At 34.8% G+C, this 18,565-nt stretch overlaps 1 protein-coding gene across 2 annotated transcripts in view; it reads right to left on the reverse strand.

Annotated features, from left to right (window-relative positions):
* LOC101899616 (netrin-A) overlaps positions 1-15,142 on the reverse strand; it is a 235,520-nt gene extending 220,378 nt beyond the window's left edge. Inside the window, exons 1-2 of one of the 2 annotated variants that reach the window (XM_005176806.4) lie at positions 14,529-15,142; positions 10,180-11,521 (exon numbers count right to left, since the gene is read on the reverse strand). In XM_005176806.4, coding sequence (XP_005176863.2) covers positions 10,180-11,347 — 1,168 coding nt within the window. In that variant the 5' untranslated portion in view covers positions 11,348-11,521; positions 14,529-15,142. The remainder of the gene's footprint in view (positions 1-10,179; positions 11,522-14,528) is intronic. The other variant, XM_011297981.3, reaches the window with a different exon arrangement.
* Positions 15,143-18,565: the final 3,423 nt, after the last annotated feature.

Consider the following 18,565-nt stretch of genomic DNA (forward strand, 5'->3'; position numbering starts at 1 on the left):
TGAAGAAGAAGAAACCATAGTACAATAAAAAGGTAAGGTATAGCTACCAGCTGATTACAATTTTTTTCTAAGTGTGTCCGACTTCTGTCAATTTTGTGTATGTAATTATTGTTTTGAAAAATTAAAACAAAATATTTTCAAAATCACTGATTGGAAGACGCGTACAGGGTTGCCCATATTCGACGGACCCATCTAGCAACGCCATAACTTTTGACAGAGATGTCACATCTCTGAAATAGTTGAATTTTACAAGAAGTCAATTGTGAAAACTCAACGTGCTTTTAAAACATTAAAAAATGTGAGAAGTGCGCCTTCTAAGAACACCATTAAGCGTTTATACGAAAAATTTTCGACTGGTAAGGCTCTTTCTAATCCGAAGAGGCCATATAAAAGTCGACCAAGGCGTTCGGCCGGGAATATCGCTGCCGTACGAGCCAGTGTTGAGAGGTCCCCAAGAACATCCCAAAACGCCGTTCTCAGCAGTTGGGCATGGCTCGGTCCACTTTACAACGGATTATTCGCATTGATTTGCATTTGTTCCCGTACAAAATTCAATTCACGCAAAGAATGTTGCCTGCGGACAAGCCTCGTCGATTGGAATGGGCCCATGGGTCCGTCGAATATGGGCAACCCTGTACATTGCGCGACGGTCATTGGAGTTATTCGCAAGTTTTGCCATATAATTGAAAGATTGATCTATTTAGATCATATTTTTGAAATTTTGAATTTTTCTATAATTTGTTTTTCTTTTCAATAGCAAAATGTTCACTTCTTATTAGATAGATCCCTAAAGGCTTATTCTTTGATTTTACCATATTCCACTGAATTTTAAATCAAATCAAACAACCAAATAAAATCAATAATCAACGTATCCCTTCATGTGCCGGATGGTATGCAATCTATTTGGTTGTAATTTTCTACCTAATTTTAAGATTTTCTTGATAAAGCTGAAATGCAGCGGGCCAACCCCTATAATTACCGCACCGGAATCAAATCATTAACGCTTCAATTTTCCAAAACTCAATCGAAAGCAAATCATTCTACACCAAATAATAATTTGTTAAACACTCACGTTTCACAAATTTTTGCCAATATTCAGTTCGGGTTTTGCAGACACCAGTTAAGGGGTTTTTGTTTTTGGTTATCCCTAAACAAAAATTGTGAATGTGTGTGTGCGTGTTTTTATGGTTGTTAATGAATAAACAAAGGAAATACCCAAAAATGTGTTTTCGAGATCATATTATTTTCGAATGTTCGTCTCTCTACCTCTCTTCTGGCGGCTGTCATTTAGTGGTGAATAAACATTTAAACAATAGTCCTTGAACATGGGGTTTTTAGTAGCTATTCATCCTTTGGATTGCAAAAAAAAAGAGGTATCTATGCCATGGCACATGGATTTTTTGTAGTGCACTTCAATAGCTGGCGAAGGATAAAGGATGCAAAAAATCGTTTGCTTTATGAAAAGTCGAACTATGGCGGAAATAAAACATAATTCGTCTTTAATTAATGAGAGAGAATTTTATTTTAATTTCCGGTTTATTAATTTTCATATTGGCCAATTTTTCTTAAGGCGTAGTTCTGCAATTCGAATTTTCGAATACTTTCGAATAATCTGACATGAAAATAAAATACAAAATATTGATAATCCTCTGTTTATGAAAAAATAAGCCATTACATCACGTGCCAATATTTACCTTATATTAATATCTGAAGGCGTGTGGAGTTATAAAATGTTTCAAATTACAACAAAATATTGCGAAATACAATTCTCAATGAAATTTTTCTAACATCTGTTTGTGTTGATTGATACGAAATTATCAAAACAAAACGATAAAAGATCCCTTCGAAAAAATAATTCCTTTCACTTGCCTAAGACACGTGTCGAATGTTCGACAATAAGGGATAAGCCTAATCCCTTGTATAAACGTCATTTTGTGCCGTTATCCAGGTTCAGAACTTTTTTCAATCAATCTATGCAAGGATTATTCTTGAGGGAGTGGGGAATAACAGAAGCCCTGCGTTGTACGATTTATGCTTTCCTTTTCCCATTATCATGTTCAGTGGTTGATTATTTTTTTTTTTTATTCTAAATAATGCTCTGAGGTCATATTTGCGAGGAATAGAAAAAAGAGCAGCACTCTATTTGCTGTAATTGAAAAGTTATTTATGTTAATCTTAAATGGAGTATTTTGTGCAGAAACAAAACATGTCATTGATATGTCACTACTGGTGGTTGATAGCGTTTTTTCACACCAGGAAAATGCTACCTCCCATTTTCATTCACTGAGTATTTTTTTTTCTGTTCGACAATAATCTAAAATAATGTTATGAATATTGTTTTCGCCGATAAGAAACATATTTTGTTTAGCTGACAGGAGATTAGCCGGCCAGGGAACCGCGTCATATGATAGTAATTAAAAAAAATATTTTGAAGAAAAAAACTCCGCAGTAATAAGGAAAAAATCAGAAGTGCGCAACACCGAGGTTGCGATATATCTTAAAATAAAAAGTACTCATTGAATAGAGGTTGTGGATGAGCTTCTTTGTTATTCCAAATGTTAAGCCGTTCCATTTGTTCTTTATAACAGATCTAGATTTGACAGAAATATTCCCTTTTGTGGGGAAGAAATGGGTCGATGTTGTTCATTTTCGGATCTGACCAAGCACTGATACAAATTTAAGGATTTATATAGTTCCATGTCTTAAAATGTTACTGTTTCAGCTCTATCCCTTCACCCAATACCAAATACTATTTAATACTTTTCGTACATTTATAGTATACATTTCCAAAACCACCTCCATTACTTAACATCAGATACCAACAGTTATCGAAATATCCAATTTCAGATTTGTTTACCTATCCCTTCAAGCAAGACCATATTTAGTACCATTTACTACTTTTCGTACAAAAAATAGGTCGCATTAGCAAGTCACCGTGAAGTCTCAAACATAGATACCAACAGTGACATCTATATTAAATTTCAGGATTTTATCCCTATTCCTTCGCCCAACGTCAAACAATACAGAAACCAGCAGTAATCTATATATCTAATTTCAGAATTTTATCTCTATTGCTTCACCCAATACCAAATATAGTAGCATACAGTAGTTTTCGTACAATTAGAGTACATATATCCGAAACCACCTCCATATATCAAGGCTGTACATGAACAACGACCCCGATTCCAACTTTTAGATTTCAAAACGATCTGTTGATCCAATACCCAATTGTTACCCAATATAGTACTATAAAGTACTTTTTGTGCACTTATAGTACACATTTCCAGAACCACCTCTTCATGACAGACCTATCATCAACAGGGACCCCAATACAAAATTTTAAAATTCCAGCATCATCTGTTCATTCTAGACGAAACTGTCCCAAATTTAGTACCATTTAGTACAGTTCGCACACTTAGTACACATTTCCAAAACAACAACAAAAAACTTCATTGATCAAACTTACTTCCCAATCTCGATTCTCACACCAAAATTTAAATTTTCAGCGTAATCCGTTCACATAATACCAAATGGTACAATTTTTGTGGTTTAGTATCATTTCAGAAATTTCCGTAGCCTTAAATTTCGAATCTTCATCTATCCTGAACTCCATCAGTTACTCTCATTCCAAATTTCAGAACTCTAGCTCATAAAGTTTGTCCAATAGAAGATATTCAATTTTTATTACATTTTAGTACTTTCCGTAACCTTTTAGTACGAGTTTCTAAAACTCCAGCGTTATCACACGTCTTCGCACCAAGACTGAACCTCATGCTACATTTCAAAATTTCAACTAGGGGTCTATCTCGCTTTAATCTCCATGTTACATACAAATGTACAAAGACTGACCTGTGACCCTGATCACTGTGTGGTGTAATGTATAAATATTGAAATTTTTTTTTTTTATTAGATGTACTAAAATTCAGTCCATTTGGACTTATATCGGCCATTTGGTGCACAATTAACCCGAAATTGGATGAAGATATATATGGGAGCTATATCCAAATCTGAACCGATTTCGATAAAATTACAAACAGCTATTTCTGGGCTGTATCTTATATCTGGTACCAAATATCATTCTTGTGGAGTGCATATTACGAATGTGAGAGGCTTAAACACCAAATCGGATGAAAGATATATATGGGAGCTATAGCTATATCTGAACCGATTTTCTCCAAATTTTATATACTTGATTCTAGGCCGAACTCGGTTGGGTGTGCCAAAATTCAGGTAATTTGGACTGATAGTGGACATTTGGTGCACATTTAACCCGAAATCGGATGAAGATATATATGGGAGCTATATCTAAATTTGATCCGATTCTCACCAATTTCAATAGGGTTCGTCCTTGGGCCAAAAAAATATTGTTTGGAAAATTTCATCTCAATCGGATAATAAATGCGACCTGCAGTTTGTTCACAAGAATACATGGACAGACGGACGGACGGACAGACGGACTGACATGCATAAATCGACTCAGAAAGTGATTCTATGAAGGTTCTCAAAAGTAACTATGGGTCTATCTCGTTTCCTTCTCCATGTTACAAACAAATGCACAAAGACATAATACCCTTACCACTATGTGGTGTAGGGTATAAATATGATTTCGGGAACCGGGAACCCTTTTTTCCTCTTCCAAAATCACTTTCCATCTCCATTATCACCTTGGGGGCCGCCAAGAGATAGTCTAATATGAAGTTATTTAAATTTTACTCCACTCATCATCTTTACACATCGCCATTGGCATCGTCATAAAATTCAAATTTTCGATGTCTTACTCAATCAGCAACCCCATCAGCATTTTCCACGTACCTCTACACCTCCCCTGAGTGTGCACACAATTTGAATGAATGAATAAATGAACGAATACCGTTTTCATAATCATATTCATATCTATTTAAAATGAAAATTCAAAACATTTTTTTATGATCTTCTAATGGGCATTTAAACGAGGCAAAATCCATTAGTGCGCGTTATTGCCGGCAACTTGGAAATAATAATACGCCATAAGAGTCGAAGCAAAGAAAATCTCTTCATAGACAAAATCCCAATTTCTTACAACTCATTTCGTAAAGACTAAGCATTGACCGCGGAGACTGTGTGGTGTTATGCCCGGGGTGAGATGGAGTTGGGCACAAGTCCCTCATTGGCTACACGTATCCAACAGCATTGGACCAATGTCAAACTATCAAGAAGCTTTGTAAAACTGACGGAGTTGTTGTTTTGTTGTTTTGTATTTATGAGCATGCTTCTAACGGAAATTGTAAACAGAAATTACAGAATCGCCAGCTAGAAGGAGTTTAAGAAGTCAAAAACAAAAAATGAGTGGCAATCCCATGTTGTTGTTATTGTTGTTTGAGCAGAAATTGATTTTCCTACAAGAGCGAGTCGTTATGTCTGCTAACATTAAACCAAGCGGCTGGCCAAGGACCATAACCCCAAGAGGCAAGAACAATCATTGCAAAGCATTTACATTTAACTATTGCCGCCTCTCCAGCCCCGGAAATATTTCGCCAATAACAACAACAACATCACTTCACTTGTGGCTAGTCACTTCAAAGACAGTCATTGCCAATCTTTACATTCTACTGCAGATTTTTACATTTGGCCTTAAGCCATTTAGCTTTGAATGCTTAGCTGATGATGCTATGAGTGTGTTTGTGTGTCGTTGAATGGCTGCTTCTCCTATCTGTCTGTCCATTGCTTGAATCTGTTGTGCTTAGCGGAAGCTTAAAGAGTGTAAATGATGGTTTAATTAAATCACTTTGATATTTTGCTTATTGGCTTACATGGCGGCTGGCCCTGTGTGAGTGTACAACTCTTCTTGAACACATTCCTTTTAGTCATTACCCAGCCTATCAACCAGCTAGCCAGCCAGGCAGCTTACCAGACAGTTGCCAGCAACATCAATTCCAATATTATCTTCATTATTTTTCGTATTATTATTGGCAGTACCATGACCATCATCATGTTTATAATACATCTGTAATGAGCTGTAATTTGTCTATGCGTAGTATTTGTTAAAAAAAGGACGCATAAAATGTAAATATAAGTAACCGTGAGAAAGTGTAGTCACAAGGGAATGAGGTAAATTTTAATGGGAGCATGGGAGGCAAAAATGATAGGAAAAATATTTAAAACTCATATAATTTCTTTTAAAACAAGTGTCTATAAAATAAGAGTAGTTTATTGGCGCCCAAATTGGGGCTTAATCAAAAGCGCCCAATGATGGACTCAATACAAAACGAAATGTATTTTTATATTTTTTCTAGTAAAAAGATATTGACTTCTTTTACAAAACAATTATATGAAATAAGGAGAAGTGGCATTGGCGCCCAATGTGGGGCTCAACATAAAGCGTTGTGTATTAAAAAATTGTAACTTTTTATATTTCTAAGTAGAATTAATTTTTTATTTGAGTATAGTGTCATTGGCGCCCAATGTGGGGCTCAATGCATACATAATCAAATCGATATCCGAGAAAAATAAAAATACTTAAAATAGGAAAAAATGGGCAACTTCTTGGGATAAATATTGCCGAATGATAACGCAGCATTCAGCTTTGTTATTTTATATCAGAATGCAGCCCAGTATTGACATTCGGAATTCTAATATTTAATTCCTAACAATTTTAACAATTTTTTCATATATTTATAACACAAAAATCATTACCCCATTCTAAACACCCTTTCTTATAAAATTTTGCATTGTTTTTAGGAATAGACCTATTTAACGATATTTTAAATGTTTGTCAATTAATTTTCTCTGTGTTTTCCTCAACACCGTGCTCGTTCAGTCTAGGGAAGAAAAAACCACTACTTCTTGAGGGAGTTAGCTGTCATGGTGGTCCGCCTGAAAAAGATGCCATTTAATTAACCGATGGAAAAAACTAATCATAGGCGCAAAGTCTTAACAGGAGTTTGCTATTGTTAAAACAAACAAATGTTAAATATTTAAGAATAAATCTTGCGAACGATGGTGAAAATAATTACCAAGATTTTGTGATGTAGAAAGGAGAGCCAAAATAGAAATACTCATTCAAAATAGAAATTTTTACGACTTTGTTAGATAATAAAATGAGTACTGAAGAATAGGAATTCGTTATTTTTCTGAAATCATGAAAAAAGGGAGATTTATATTATTTTTTTTTTTAATCGAGGAGATTTATGTTTGTTTACTTAAGTTTTCATATGGTGACAAGAATTTTACTCTGAAAAGTTTTGACATGGGTAGGGTATCGAAATACCGCAGCTGTGTCAGAAATATATTAGAGAGAAAACAAAGGCCCAAAATCTTCAAACCATAGAACAGGGGGTGCCAGTATATAACATGAGTACATCATATTCCAAAAGTGTTTTTACCTTGAACTGTTACAATATTGACAAATAATAGGGTTTATATTATTACTATTATTTTTCTGACAAAAATTGTTTGGGCAAAATATTTACTACCGCCATCTATACTTTAATCTAGATATTTGTGATCTAACTACATTGAAATATTGCGCAATTGTTTATATTTGTTGGTAAATACTACGACACTTAAGAAAATGAGAGTTAATTATAAGTTGATGTATGTTTAGACCGCCATCTATATTTCAATTTAGATATTGGTGATATAACTATATTGGAATGGAAGTACAGATGGCGTCTGATTATTTGCATATGTACTCATAAATATCGTTATAATTTATTCGTTATTTGTCTTTAGCAAATTAGAGAAAGATTTAAGAATAGGAGGCTAAGATTTGGTCCATAAACTTACGTATGTGTAAATTTTGTCAATGGGGCAAATCTCAGGTGGAAACCTACTTGAATTTAAAATTGATGTATTCAAAATGTGTTTCTGAAATTTATAAGTATAAATATGCTAACCGTCCATATGCACTTCAATGCAAATATAGTTAATTTAACAATGTCTAATTTCATGTAGACAGATGGCAATCGTAAAAAATATGACAAATTATAATTGGTTTTCGTTATTATTTTTATTTTTATTATTTTTTTAACGAGGAGTTTTCTTTTTTATTATTGGGACCTTTTTCACGATTTTTATATTCCAATAGGAATCTAGAGGCCTTCTCGGAAAAACCTACCACACCTATAGCACATGACTTCATATAACCAAAATTTCCCTTAATTCAAAAAATAACGAAATAGCTTCGTCTTTTGTGTAAAAATTATAAATCTATACACCAGTATTTGTATTTGTAATTATAAATATATCTATGTTATTTATCCCAAATAATAGTGGAAAGATGTACATAGTTCTAATTAAAATTGTTTTCTAGCTATGGTTTAAAAGCGTGTTAAATAACGTAGAGAATATTGGGACATTTATATTTAAAACAAATTCTAATCGGGCGCCATCTGTATTTCAATATAAATTTATTAATTTACCAATGTCTATATTCATTGCGGTCGTATAACGAAAAACATTCAAAGCCTATCTGTAAATTTTCTGCAAAATATCTTCGCACAATAAAAATGAGTGAATGTCTTCGCAGAAAATCTTGAAAATTCCTCATCGAAGGTCTGCAGATTCTCTCTCTGTTTTTTAGATATTTTCGAAGAGATCTTCTTTTTCTTCGTCTGGACGAGATCAACAGATCTTCTGTGAAGCGATTTACAGATTTTCTCTGCAAAATATATAAAAGTAGGTACTCGTAAATTATCTTATAGAAGATCTGTAAAGATTTGTAGATCTTTAATGAGATGATTTACAGATCCTCGTGTAAAGAGAACTGCAGATATTCAGTGCCAGATTTACATAATTTCTGTGAAGAGGTCTACCGATCTTCTTCGAGGGGATCTAAAAACATCTCCCGTGAAAAAAAAATATGCAGACCTTCTGTAAAAAGAAATGCAGGTCATCCGCGAGGAGCTCTACAGTTCTTTTGTGAAAAGATTTACTAATCTTTTGTGATAACATCTATTGAAATTCTGTAAATATTTCCTATGAGAAGATATACAAAGCTTCTTTGAGTAGATTTACACATCTTTCAGAAGAAGAATAACAGACCAGATATGAGAAGGCAGACCTTCTGCAAAACGAACTACAGATCTACTGCGAAGAGATCTACAGATCTTTGATAAAATCTGTAGATCAAGATTTCCTCTGAGATCTACAACGCTTTACAGAGTGATCTACAAGACTTTCTGAGAAATCTACCGATATATTTTGAGCACAAAACTTCTGTAATCAGATCTGCAAATCTTAATGGATATATTTTTATGAGAATATTCTGCGAGAAAAGATATTTTAATTGTAAGATCTATAGATCTTCCGCTAGAGTATCTGCTAATCTGCAAAAAGAACATATCTGATATGCAAAATATATTGAAATTCACCCACAATTAAGTCACGCTATTAAATGTAAATTACTCATTAATTTGAAATGCTTAACATTTTTTTCCTACGAAGCATCATATAAATCCTTGGATTTAAAAATTGTCCAAGTATTTGGCTTACGTTTACACAGGCTAACAAGGATTTATTGACGGAATTCCCAGGAACGATGATGATGATGATGATTGACATGGGATTTATTTCAACAAATGCAGGCAATTGGCATTAAGCCTTTTTAAGCCAAAGGATTAAATTGTAAAAAGGCAGCAGGTTCCCATGGTTAAACGAAGTTAAATGCCTGGTGGAGTGGGCGAGAATAGTTTCGAGAGTAAAAACTACTATTTGAATAAAAAAATAAATTGCTTAATTTTGTATGGCATCCTTTTTGTAATTTTAATGCCATCAAATTAATCAAAGCAATGAGGCATTTAAATGAGGACATGATGCCGCCTTTCTGTTTCCTTCCTTTCTTCCTGTCTCATGGCTTGGGAGTGTGTGTGTGTGTTTGACTTTAGACGAGAGAAACAACCCCTGTGCCAATTTTTTGTTTACCACCACTTAACTCCTTTTGATGCCTTGCCTCCGTTTCCATTTCGGGTTAGACAACAACTATTTATTGTTTACTTCCTTTGGGCCATGGCTTTTCTATTATTTTTCTTAAGAACTTCAACAAACATTGTTGCCTATTTAAACTATAAATGGTTTTTAGCAATCTGTTCTCTATGCCGAGGTAATTTATCCATGACTGCAGTTGCTGGCCGGCAGACATTTAGAACACGTGTTGGAAGACACGGACAGAGAATGAGGAACTATTCAATAACTGGTACTTACTTTTACATTCATTGGCATCACGTGCCGTGGCACGACCCCAGGGACGATCATAATAGAATTGTTTGCAGCGTTCACAATCACGACCCTCGGTATTGTGTTTACATTCACAGGTCAGTTGGCCCTTGTTATCGGTTATGCACTTGGAGGCATGACCATTGCATTTACAGCGTCCACCAACGGCAAAATCGGAGACGGCATAATGCAGACCGGATGAAGAGGCCAGCGCCGCTGAAGACCCACCAATTATGGAGTTTGTCTGATCCAAGCCCAACGAACTGGGTTCACTATATTTTCCCGCCTTGGCATCGGATGAAGATTTTTCCACCGGATTATTAAGGGTTATCAATCCGTTGCTACCATCAGGCATCTGTAGACGATGGAAAATAACTTTAATATCTGTGGCCGTTACCCAATCTTGCAAGACGGGCGAGGAGTCCAAATCTCTTGCCGATGGCCTGCCATCCAGGGTGCTAAAGGCAATTCGTGAGCCTTGCAGCCCGTTCATAACATCACTGGTATGGCGATGTGAATCTGTGCATCTTGCCTCCTGTTCATTGTGTTTGGTTATGGTGGCCCTATTCAAGCGTCCATACACCCTTCGGCACTGTGAGCTATAGAATTGAAACGGTTGCCAGGTTTTGCCATAATCCGAACTCTTATATATGGCAATGGAATCGGGTTTCGGAGCCTTGGGGCAGAATTGCAAACTAACATAAGTCAACTCGTATTTCTTGCCCAGCGACAGGGTTAGCGTAACATTATCCGGTGGAGCATTTGGATTATTTACCGGCGCAATAGGTTCCGAGCGCCAGCACGTCACATTGTTGGTATTATTCAAATCGGTCAATGCCGTGGCGGAAAATCTTCTCTGCGGATTGGAATTGTCACAAATATTACAGGTGACATCCTGGTCACCATTGCCGTTCTTTTCACAATAACGTTGTGGATTTTCCATGCCACAAGTGCTCGAGGCTTCGACTGGAGCACCATATGCTGCATTCACAAAATCCGGTATACATTTGCGGGCCTTGTCTTCGTCGTAGCAAGGATCTGTTGGCGCCTGAGCAGAAAACATTTTCAAATATATATCATTGGGTATGGCTGAATTTTCATGGCAGAAAATCACCAGCCATAGGGCTGTTGTCAGCAGGCTTGAGAGTCTTTGCATTGTGATAAATATTTTATTTGGAATTTTGATGGGGGAGTTCGTTTTTCGCTTTAGGTTTGAGTTGGTTTGATTCTCGATTGATCTTTCGTCTTATTTAATAAGGGATTATTTTAAAAATTTGCCACTTAATATTACAACTTCACTTCACTTTTTGTCATTATTTTATGTTGTTATCTGTAAACGGACAAAGAAATATATATATTTTTCTTCGAAATATTGTGTCGGTTACAATGTTAATTTTCCAAAATTTTAACATTAAAAACACAGAATCATTGTTTAATTTAAATATTTCAACTTATAGTGTTTTTTTAATGAACCAGAAGTGCAGCTAAGTCCGGTCACTCTATCTGTTATGTTTCATCCGAAAAGGTTGAATTTTGAAAAATCGTAAAATAATTTAAAAGTTTCCATTTTGCTCAAAACTTATCTCATGATTAAGCTTCTATTGTCTTCAAGTCAATTTAAAATGTGGATCTTTCTCGCCGGCACTTCTTCCAAATAAAAAGGTGATTTAAATAGGTAATACATTAATGTGTATCAACCAAGTAATCTGCTGAAGAGCTCGGATCAAAATTGTATTTCCATATAGAAAAGCCTCTGTTCCCTAGTCAGGGACTATGACACAAATGTTGGGCACAAAAACACATTAAAAAGTGACAGGCACTGTGTTTGCTATCAATGTACCTATCAATGGACGATAGCACAGCATAAAAGGAGAAAAGAAAAAAAATGGTTTATTATCTACTTTAAGAATTGGGAAAGGCGATTTCGTTGGCCGAGCCAAACTTTTAATACCCTCCACTTTAGGGTAAAAGAAACATTAGAAGAAATGTGTTTTAGCAAAAACCATTAAAATGCCGAATATCGGGAGGTACCGTTATATGGGGGCTACACCAAAACGTGGACCTACATGCAATGTTTCGCCACCGGAGCTGAAAACCATTATGACCCACAAATACCAATTTTTAGACAAATCCGTGAAAAAATGTGGCAAAAAAAACTAAAATACCGAATATCGGGAGGTACCTTTATATGGGGGCTATACCACAACGTGGACCTATACATGCAAAGTTTTGCCACACGCTCAGGGACCCGTTATGACCTACAAATACCAATTTCCAGACAAATCCGTGAAAAAATGTGGCATAAATCATCAAAATACCGAATATCGGGAGATACCGTTATATGGGGACTACACCAGAACGTGGACCGATATATCTCATTTTCAATACCAACCATCCTAGATACAATGCAAATAGCTCTGCTAAATTTTGAGGCTCTACGTCAAATAATGTGGGCTGTATCGTGATTTCAACAGACAGACAGACAGACAGACGGACATCGTTAAATCAACTTAGAATTTTATGCTGATTATGAATATATATACTTTATGGGGTCTAAGACGAATATTTAAGGATGTTACAAACGGAATGACAAAGTTAATATACCCTCCTTTCCAAGGTGGAGGGTATAAAAATGACGCCCAATTTAGTACCACAACGTAGTAATTTATAACCGAACGAATACCATGTCAGAAAAATATTAAATGTTGTTTCATCTTCCACATACGTGGTTATTCCTAGTTTAAAGGCCTCAGTAATATTCTCCAAACCAATTTGACTTTATTTAAGTTACCTCTCATAAAGATTGCTAAAATAAATTAAGTCCAACTGAACTTAATGCTCCTTTTATTGGTTTTATCATAAAAATGCACATCAATTCTTAAGTTGAGCTATTTTAAGTTAGGGATAGGTTCACAATTTTGCAAAATGTTGAACCTTTAATTGGTTTAAAACAAATAGATCTGTCACTTTGTTAAATCAAAAGAGTTAAATTTGATGGCCTAATATGGGATTTGGTATTTTTCAACATTTTTGACGTTTGTTTGCACATGATCTAGGGAAAAAAATTGAAGATGAATGATGAAAAAATATATAAAATTTGAAAATATCTGCAAAAATTTCATTTTCGGTTTTATCTTTTTTTGTAATCGTCCATTCGAAAAATGTTTGGTCCACATTTATATTCGAATTTATATATAACCAACATTTCCCGACAATCTGGATTTGATGTAATTTTCCGTATTCTGGGACACATTTATTCTCCAAAGGTGTGGTAAGGCCTAATGAGTCAATAAACTTTAGTTCGAACAATATTTGTATTTGGAATCATGTCAAACGTCCAACATATCAAATATTTGAATTCTCAACAAATATGTGTCAGAAAACAATTTTAACCTCTCAAACCTTTTATGCTTTGGTATATAGTACAATTGAGTTTGACTGATTTCGATTCTGATATGTTTTGACGATTTATATATGATTTTGTATTTTTAATGTTAAAATTTAATTACACAAAAAGGAAGTTTTATATTTATTAATATTCATAACATTCACACAAAATTTCAAATTATTATTTGGAAATTCAAACAACTTGCTTTGTTGAATTTAATATTATTTTATCTCAACAATTCATTGGATGAGATTTGAAGTTAATATTTTATATTAAAAATATTATGTATTTCTTATTATTTCTGAGCACGTTTAACACCGATGATCGAGATTGATCAAATAAATTTGAATCGAAACTGTAATAATTGCAACCAATATTCTAGATAAAAAGAACGTAACGTAAATTTTATTAGATTTGCACAATAACTCTTAGTTTAATTTTGAAAATAAAATAGTACGTATTTGTTTTACATTAATTCCTGAATTTTATTGATGTTTTTTAATCAAGTAATTTCTAAAAACTTCTCCCAATATCACTCAGATTTTGAAACCATACTATTAAATATCATAGGTTTTATATAGTTATTTTTTGTTTATTTATAAGTTTTTAGCTGGAGAATTTTTAAAAGCTGATTTCAGAATTTATAATTTTTATTTTTATGGCGGTTTTCAACACTGATTATATATATTTACTTTTAAATTTTTTATTTAATATATTTCTTCAATTTTCTTTAACTGTTTAAATTTTTTATTTTGTTTCAATATTTTTTATTTATTTTTGTTTTAACAGCAAACAATTTTTTTCGCATTTTTCAATCATAGCTGTTTTTTAATTTTTATTTTAAGTTTTTCAATTTTTTGTTTAAGTTTTATTTTATTTTAGTATTTTTTTTAAATTTTAATTTATTCCATAGAAATACAATTTTAAAATTTTTTTTATCACAAATCACCTTTTTTGTATTATTGTTTAAATTTCAATAAGTTTTATGATTTTAATAGCAATAGAAAATTGTAGAATTCGTTTTATTTTCGTATAGGTATCCCAAATTATTTTCCTTTCAATTTCATTATTTTTATTTCCAAAAATTTTATTAATTCCAATAATTTATTTCGTAAGTGTTTTAATTATTTTCGGTTCGTTGCGTAGAACGCGCGCGCAATTTCTTTGAGTTTTGCAACACACACACGAACCGCAAACAACAAAATCCAGCCGCTATATCGTAGATGCGCGTAATCGTTCGAACGCGCTCAAAAATATACTCTCGTTTAACCGTTATTCAGTGTTTTTGGTCAATAGTTCTGTTCGTTAGCCGCTCTAATTGCATCCGACGTATGTAAACGTCAAGTTCAGCTGCCTGTTCACAGTCAACTAAAAACACACACCGAACGAATATCTTGGCCGCGGCGCTATGGCAGCAAACATGATGCGAGATGCGATGAAACAGGCGCGCACACGTTTGAATGTTTGAATTTCAGAGATTCAGACGGCCATGGCAATAAGAACAGCGGCAGCAAAAACCAACCAAACCGAAATAATCGCGATGATGAGATGAGGGCTACGAACAACAGCAACACTTGGTATCTCTCCACAAGGTAGAACAACAATGTTCGTTGAATGTGTGCCCATACACATCGGCCGGCTATTATTTGTTGGTTGGTTGGTCGGAATATGTGCGAGAGAACAACAAGCAAGTGATGAACAGCATGAAAAACACCCATCAAGCGGATAAAAAAGGGAGGCTGGATGGCAGACTGACTGCTTGGTGTGTCTAATGCTGTTGCGATGTTTTTGGCGCATTCACGCAACAATGACTGCCGTCTGAGTAACGAAAACGGTTGGGTATCCATCCCTCTTGTAATGGCAGCTTCAAACATAACACAACATTACTTCATACCAATTTGGTGTGACACACACATGTTGCTTTTGCTTCATACCTCTTACAGAGGGTGTGAGAATTTGTTCATCTACCTGATGCTAAACCATCAATGTTATATTTTCAACACACTCACCACACAAGGTTTGTGGCTTTGCTACACTATGTTAATCAACATTTTGTGCTCTCCCTGGATGTTTAATCTCTTGTTTTCTAATTTCTCTTAAATAATTGAATTCACCTCTAACAACGCAGGGAGAAATGCGCACCACCAATTCAATTTAATTGTTGGTTGTGTCTGCTGCTCTTTGCGGGAAATTCCAATTTCCCTCATTTAGACAGGTGTTTCAGTTGCTAGTCCGCTTTATGCGTTGGCATTACATTATTCACTCCCCTAAAAGACACACTTAGTAGGGCTAATAAACGAACGATACATTTAAAGGTTTTTATTAAGGCAAAAATGATTGCAAATTATTGTGTTGTTGGAAAATTTAGTTGATTTATAGAGTCAGTGGTTTCGGAGTGGATAGTTTTTCCTACATACAAGCATCTAAAATATAAACTATTGAATACTAGCTGAACCTCTAACTCCAACGGAAATTTAATATGATTGTGTTTTGTTTGATTTTATTCAGCTTATCATCGAATATAAATAAAATTTAATACCCTTTACCACTAGAAAAGTACAACATCGGAAAATAGGTTAGGAATGGAAAAAATACAAATTATAAAAGTTGCTAAAATTGTATTTCATTCTGTGAAAAGGTGCTATGATTTTATTTTATTTAGAAAATAAAAACCAAGATTTTCATTCAATAACTCCATTGGGTACATATGTATGTATATTTATAACTTTTAGACCCTAGGCCTCCGTTTAAGGACAAATCCGTTTCAGGACATTTGGAGTCGATCTAGGTGTGTCCATCCGTTTGGCTGTTGCGCACGATAAATCTCGAAAGGAGTATCCAATTTTATCCAAACTTTGTGCATCGTATTTTTTATCAAACTTAGAACGAGTTCAGAGTAGGGAAATATCGGTCCACTCCTTCGGGCATCACCCCCACAAAGGGTCACATTTTTCATAGAAAATAATTGATCTCATAGAACAAGAAAGGATCAATCAATTTTGTTAAACTTTTGCAAATCCCAATATTTGTGTCAGTGTTAGGTAAAGTGCGAATATGGACAACATAGGCCCATTCCATAAAGTACCTTCACCACAAAGGGTAAAAATTTGGAATAATTATAACTATTATAAAATAATAATATAAAATGAGAAATTAACATCAAATTCTCCTCAAATTGCACACATCCCATTATTTTCGACAAAACAAAATCTGATGTGAAGACGGGATATATCCGTCAGCTCCTTCTGGTATCTTCTGCACAAAGGGGTAAAATTTTGACTAACAAAACAATCATAAAATGCGAAATGAGCATCCGATTATTTTCAAACTTGGTACATCCCAATCCCTATCAACATAAGACTAAGTGTGAAGATTGGATACATCGAGGTACTCTTTCATTTACCTCCCCCACAAAGGATCAAAATTTTAAATACACAAAATGAAAAATAAAATGAGAAAAAACCAATTCAAACAAAATCTAATTTACTGATACTTTTACTAATGAATGATACAAATCAACCCAACCAGTGTGTAGTACCTCCCCCATAAGGGGTCATAATTTTCAATGATTATATTTCTCATAACTTGCGAAATAAGTCAGAGATTCTTGAAGCATCTAAATACCTTTGGTTCTCTCTGGTTGAGATTTGATTTGAATATGGCATATATCGGCCACTCTTTGGAAATAAATTTTCGATTTTCTTCAATTTTTCGTTACTATTAGGAGAAGTGGAATATATCGTACCACTACAGGGTGAGATGAAAAAACTGCAATCAACTTTAGACTGCTGTCATTTTTCAGCCACTTGTCCGACATCTGTTAAACTTATTCCAATGACAGGTCAATATATTGTTTACAAGCAATTGGTGAGAATTTTCCTGAAAAAAAGTTATTCGTGATAGAATTCAAGTGTGATAGTGTGATTTCTTTATATTGGGCTGGAAAACCACAAGTGGCTATCGTTAGAACACTTTAGCATTTAAATGTGAATAAATCTTTTGTGTCTCGTACTATCGTTCGTTACCGTGATACTGGTAGCCCGACGTCAAGGATTTAGACGGAAGAAAACAGCAGCATCAGAAGAAATGCTGCGAAAAGTAAAGAAACGACTTAATCGAAACCCGGGTCGCAGTGGTCGAAAAATGGCTAGTGATCTGAACATATCGCAATATTCCATTCGGCAAATATTAAAAAATAAGCTCGGGGTAAGGCCATTGAAATTCCATAAAGGGCAAGAACTTACACCGCAACAGAAAGAAAATGGACTCAAAAGGGCTACAGAGTTGCTACGCTTGGCCGAAAGTGGTGATCTGCCGAATTTGGTTTTCTCCGATGAGAAAACATTCATTGTTCAGCAGTTTGGAAACAAGCAAAGTGATTGTGTTTACTTGCCAAAGTGGTCAGCTGAAAATGTGCACCTTCAGTTGGCCAACAGAACTCAAGCGCCGGCTATGGTGATGGTGTGGGCCGCCATAACAGCCGATGGTCGCTCTCCGCTCGTATTAATCGACTGTGGTATGTGAATAAATGCCGAATATTATCGCGAAAATATTCTGGAGGGTGTATTAAAGACTTGGGCATACAAACATTTTGAACGCAGACCTTGAACATTCTAACAGGACTCAGCTCAATCGTACTCAGCATACGCCACTCAAGAATGGTTACAAAATGAGGTTCCTCTCTTCATTTCCAGCGCACAATAACCACCAAAATCTCCGGAAACCAATCCGTTGGACCGTTGTGTTTGGAGTATTTTGGAAAGCAAGGTTGGCACTAAAAAATACAAAAGTGTCGATCAGCTCAAGCAAGCGCTTCGCCGGGAAAGGGCCAAAATACCGCAGAAGAAAATTCGGGCAGCGTTTGACGGTTTCAATTTCTTTAATTGAATAAAATTTAAAACAGAAATGTAAAAATTATGGCGTTTGACTTTGTTGCAGTTTTTTTTATCTCACCCTGTATATCTGGAACCTCACGCACATTTCAAA

This window comes from Musca domestica, unplaced genomic scaffold, assembly GCF_030504385.1.
Source record: "Musca domestica strain aabys unplaced genomic scaffold, Musca_domestica.polishedcontigs.V.1.1 44, whole genome shotgun sequence".
NCBI classification, from domain to species: Eukaryota; Metazoa; Arthropoda; class Insecta; order Diptera; family Muscidae; genus Musca; species Musca domestica.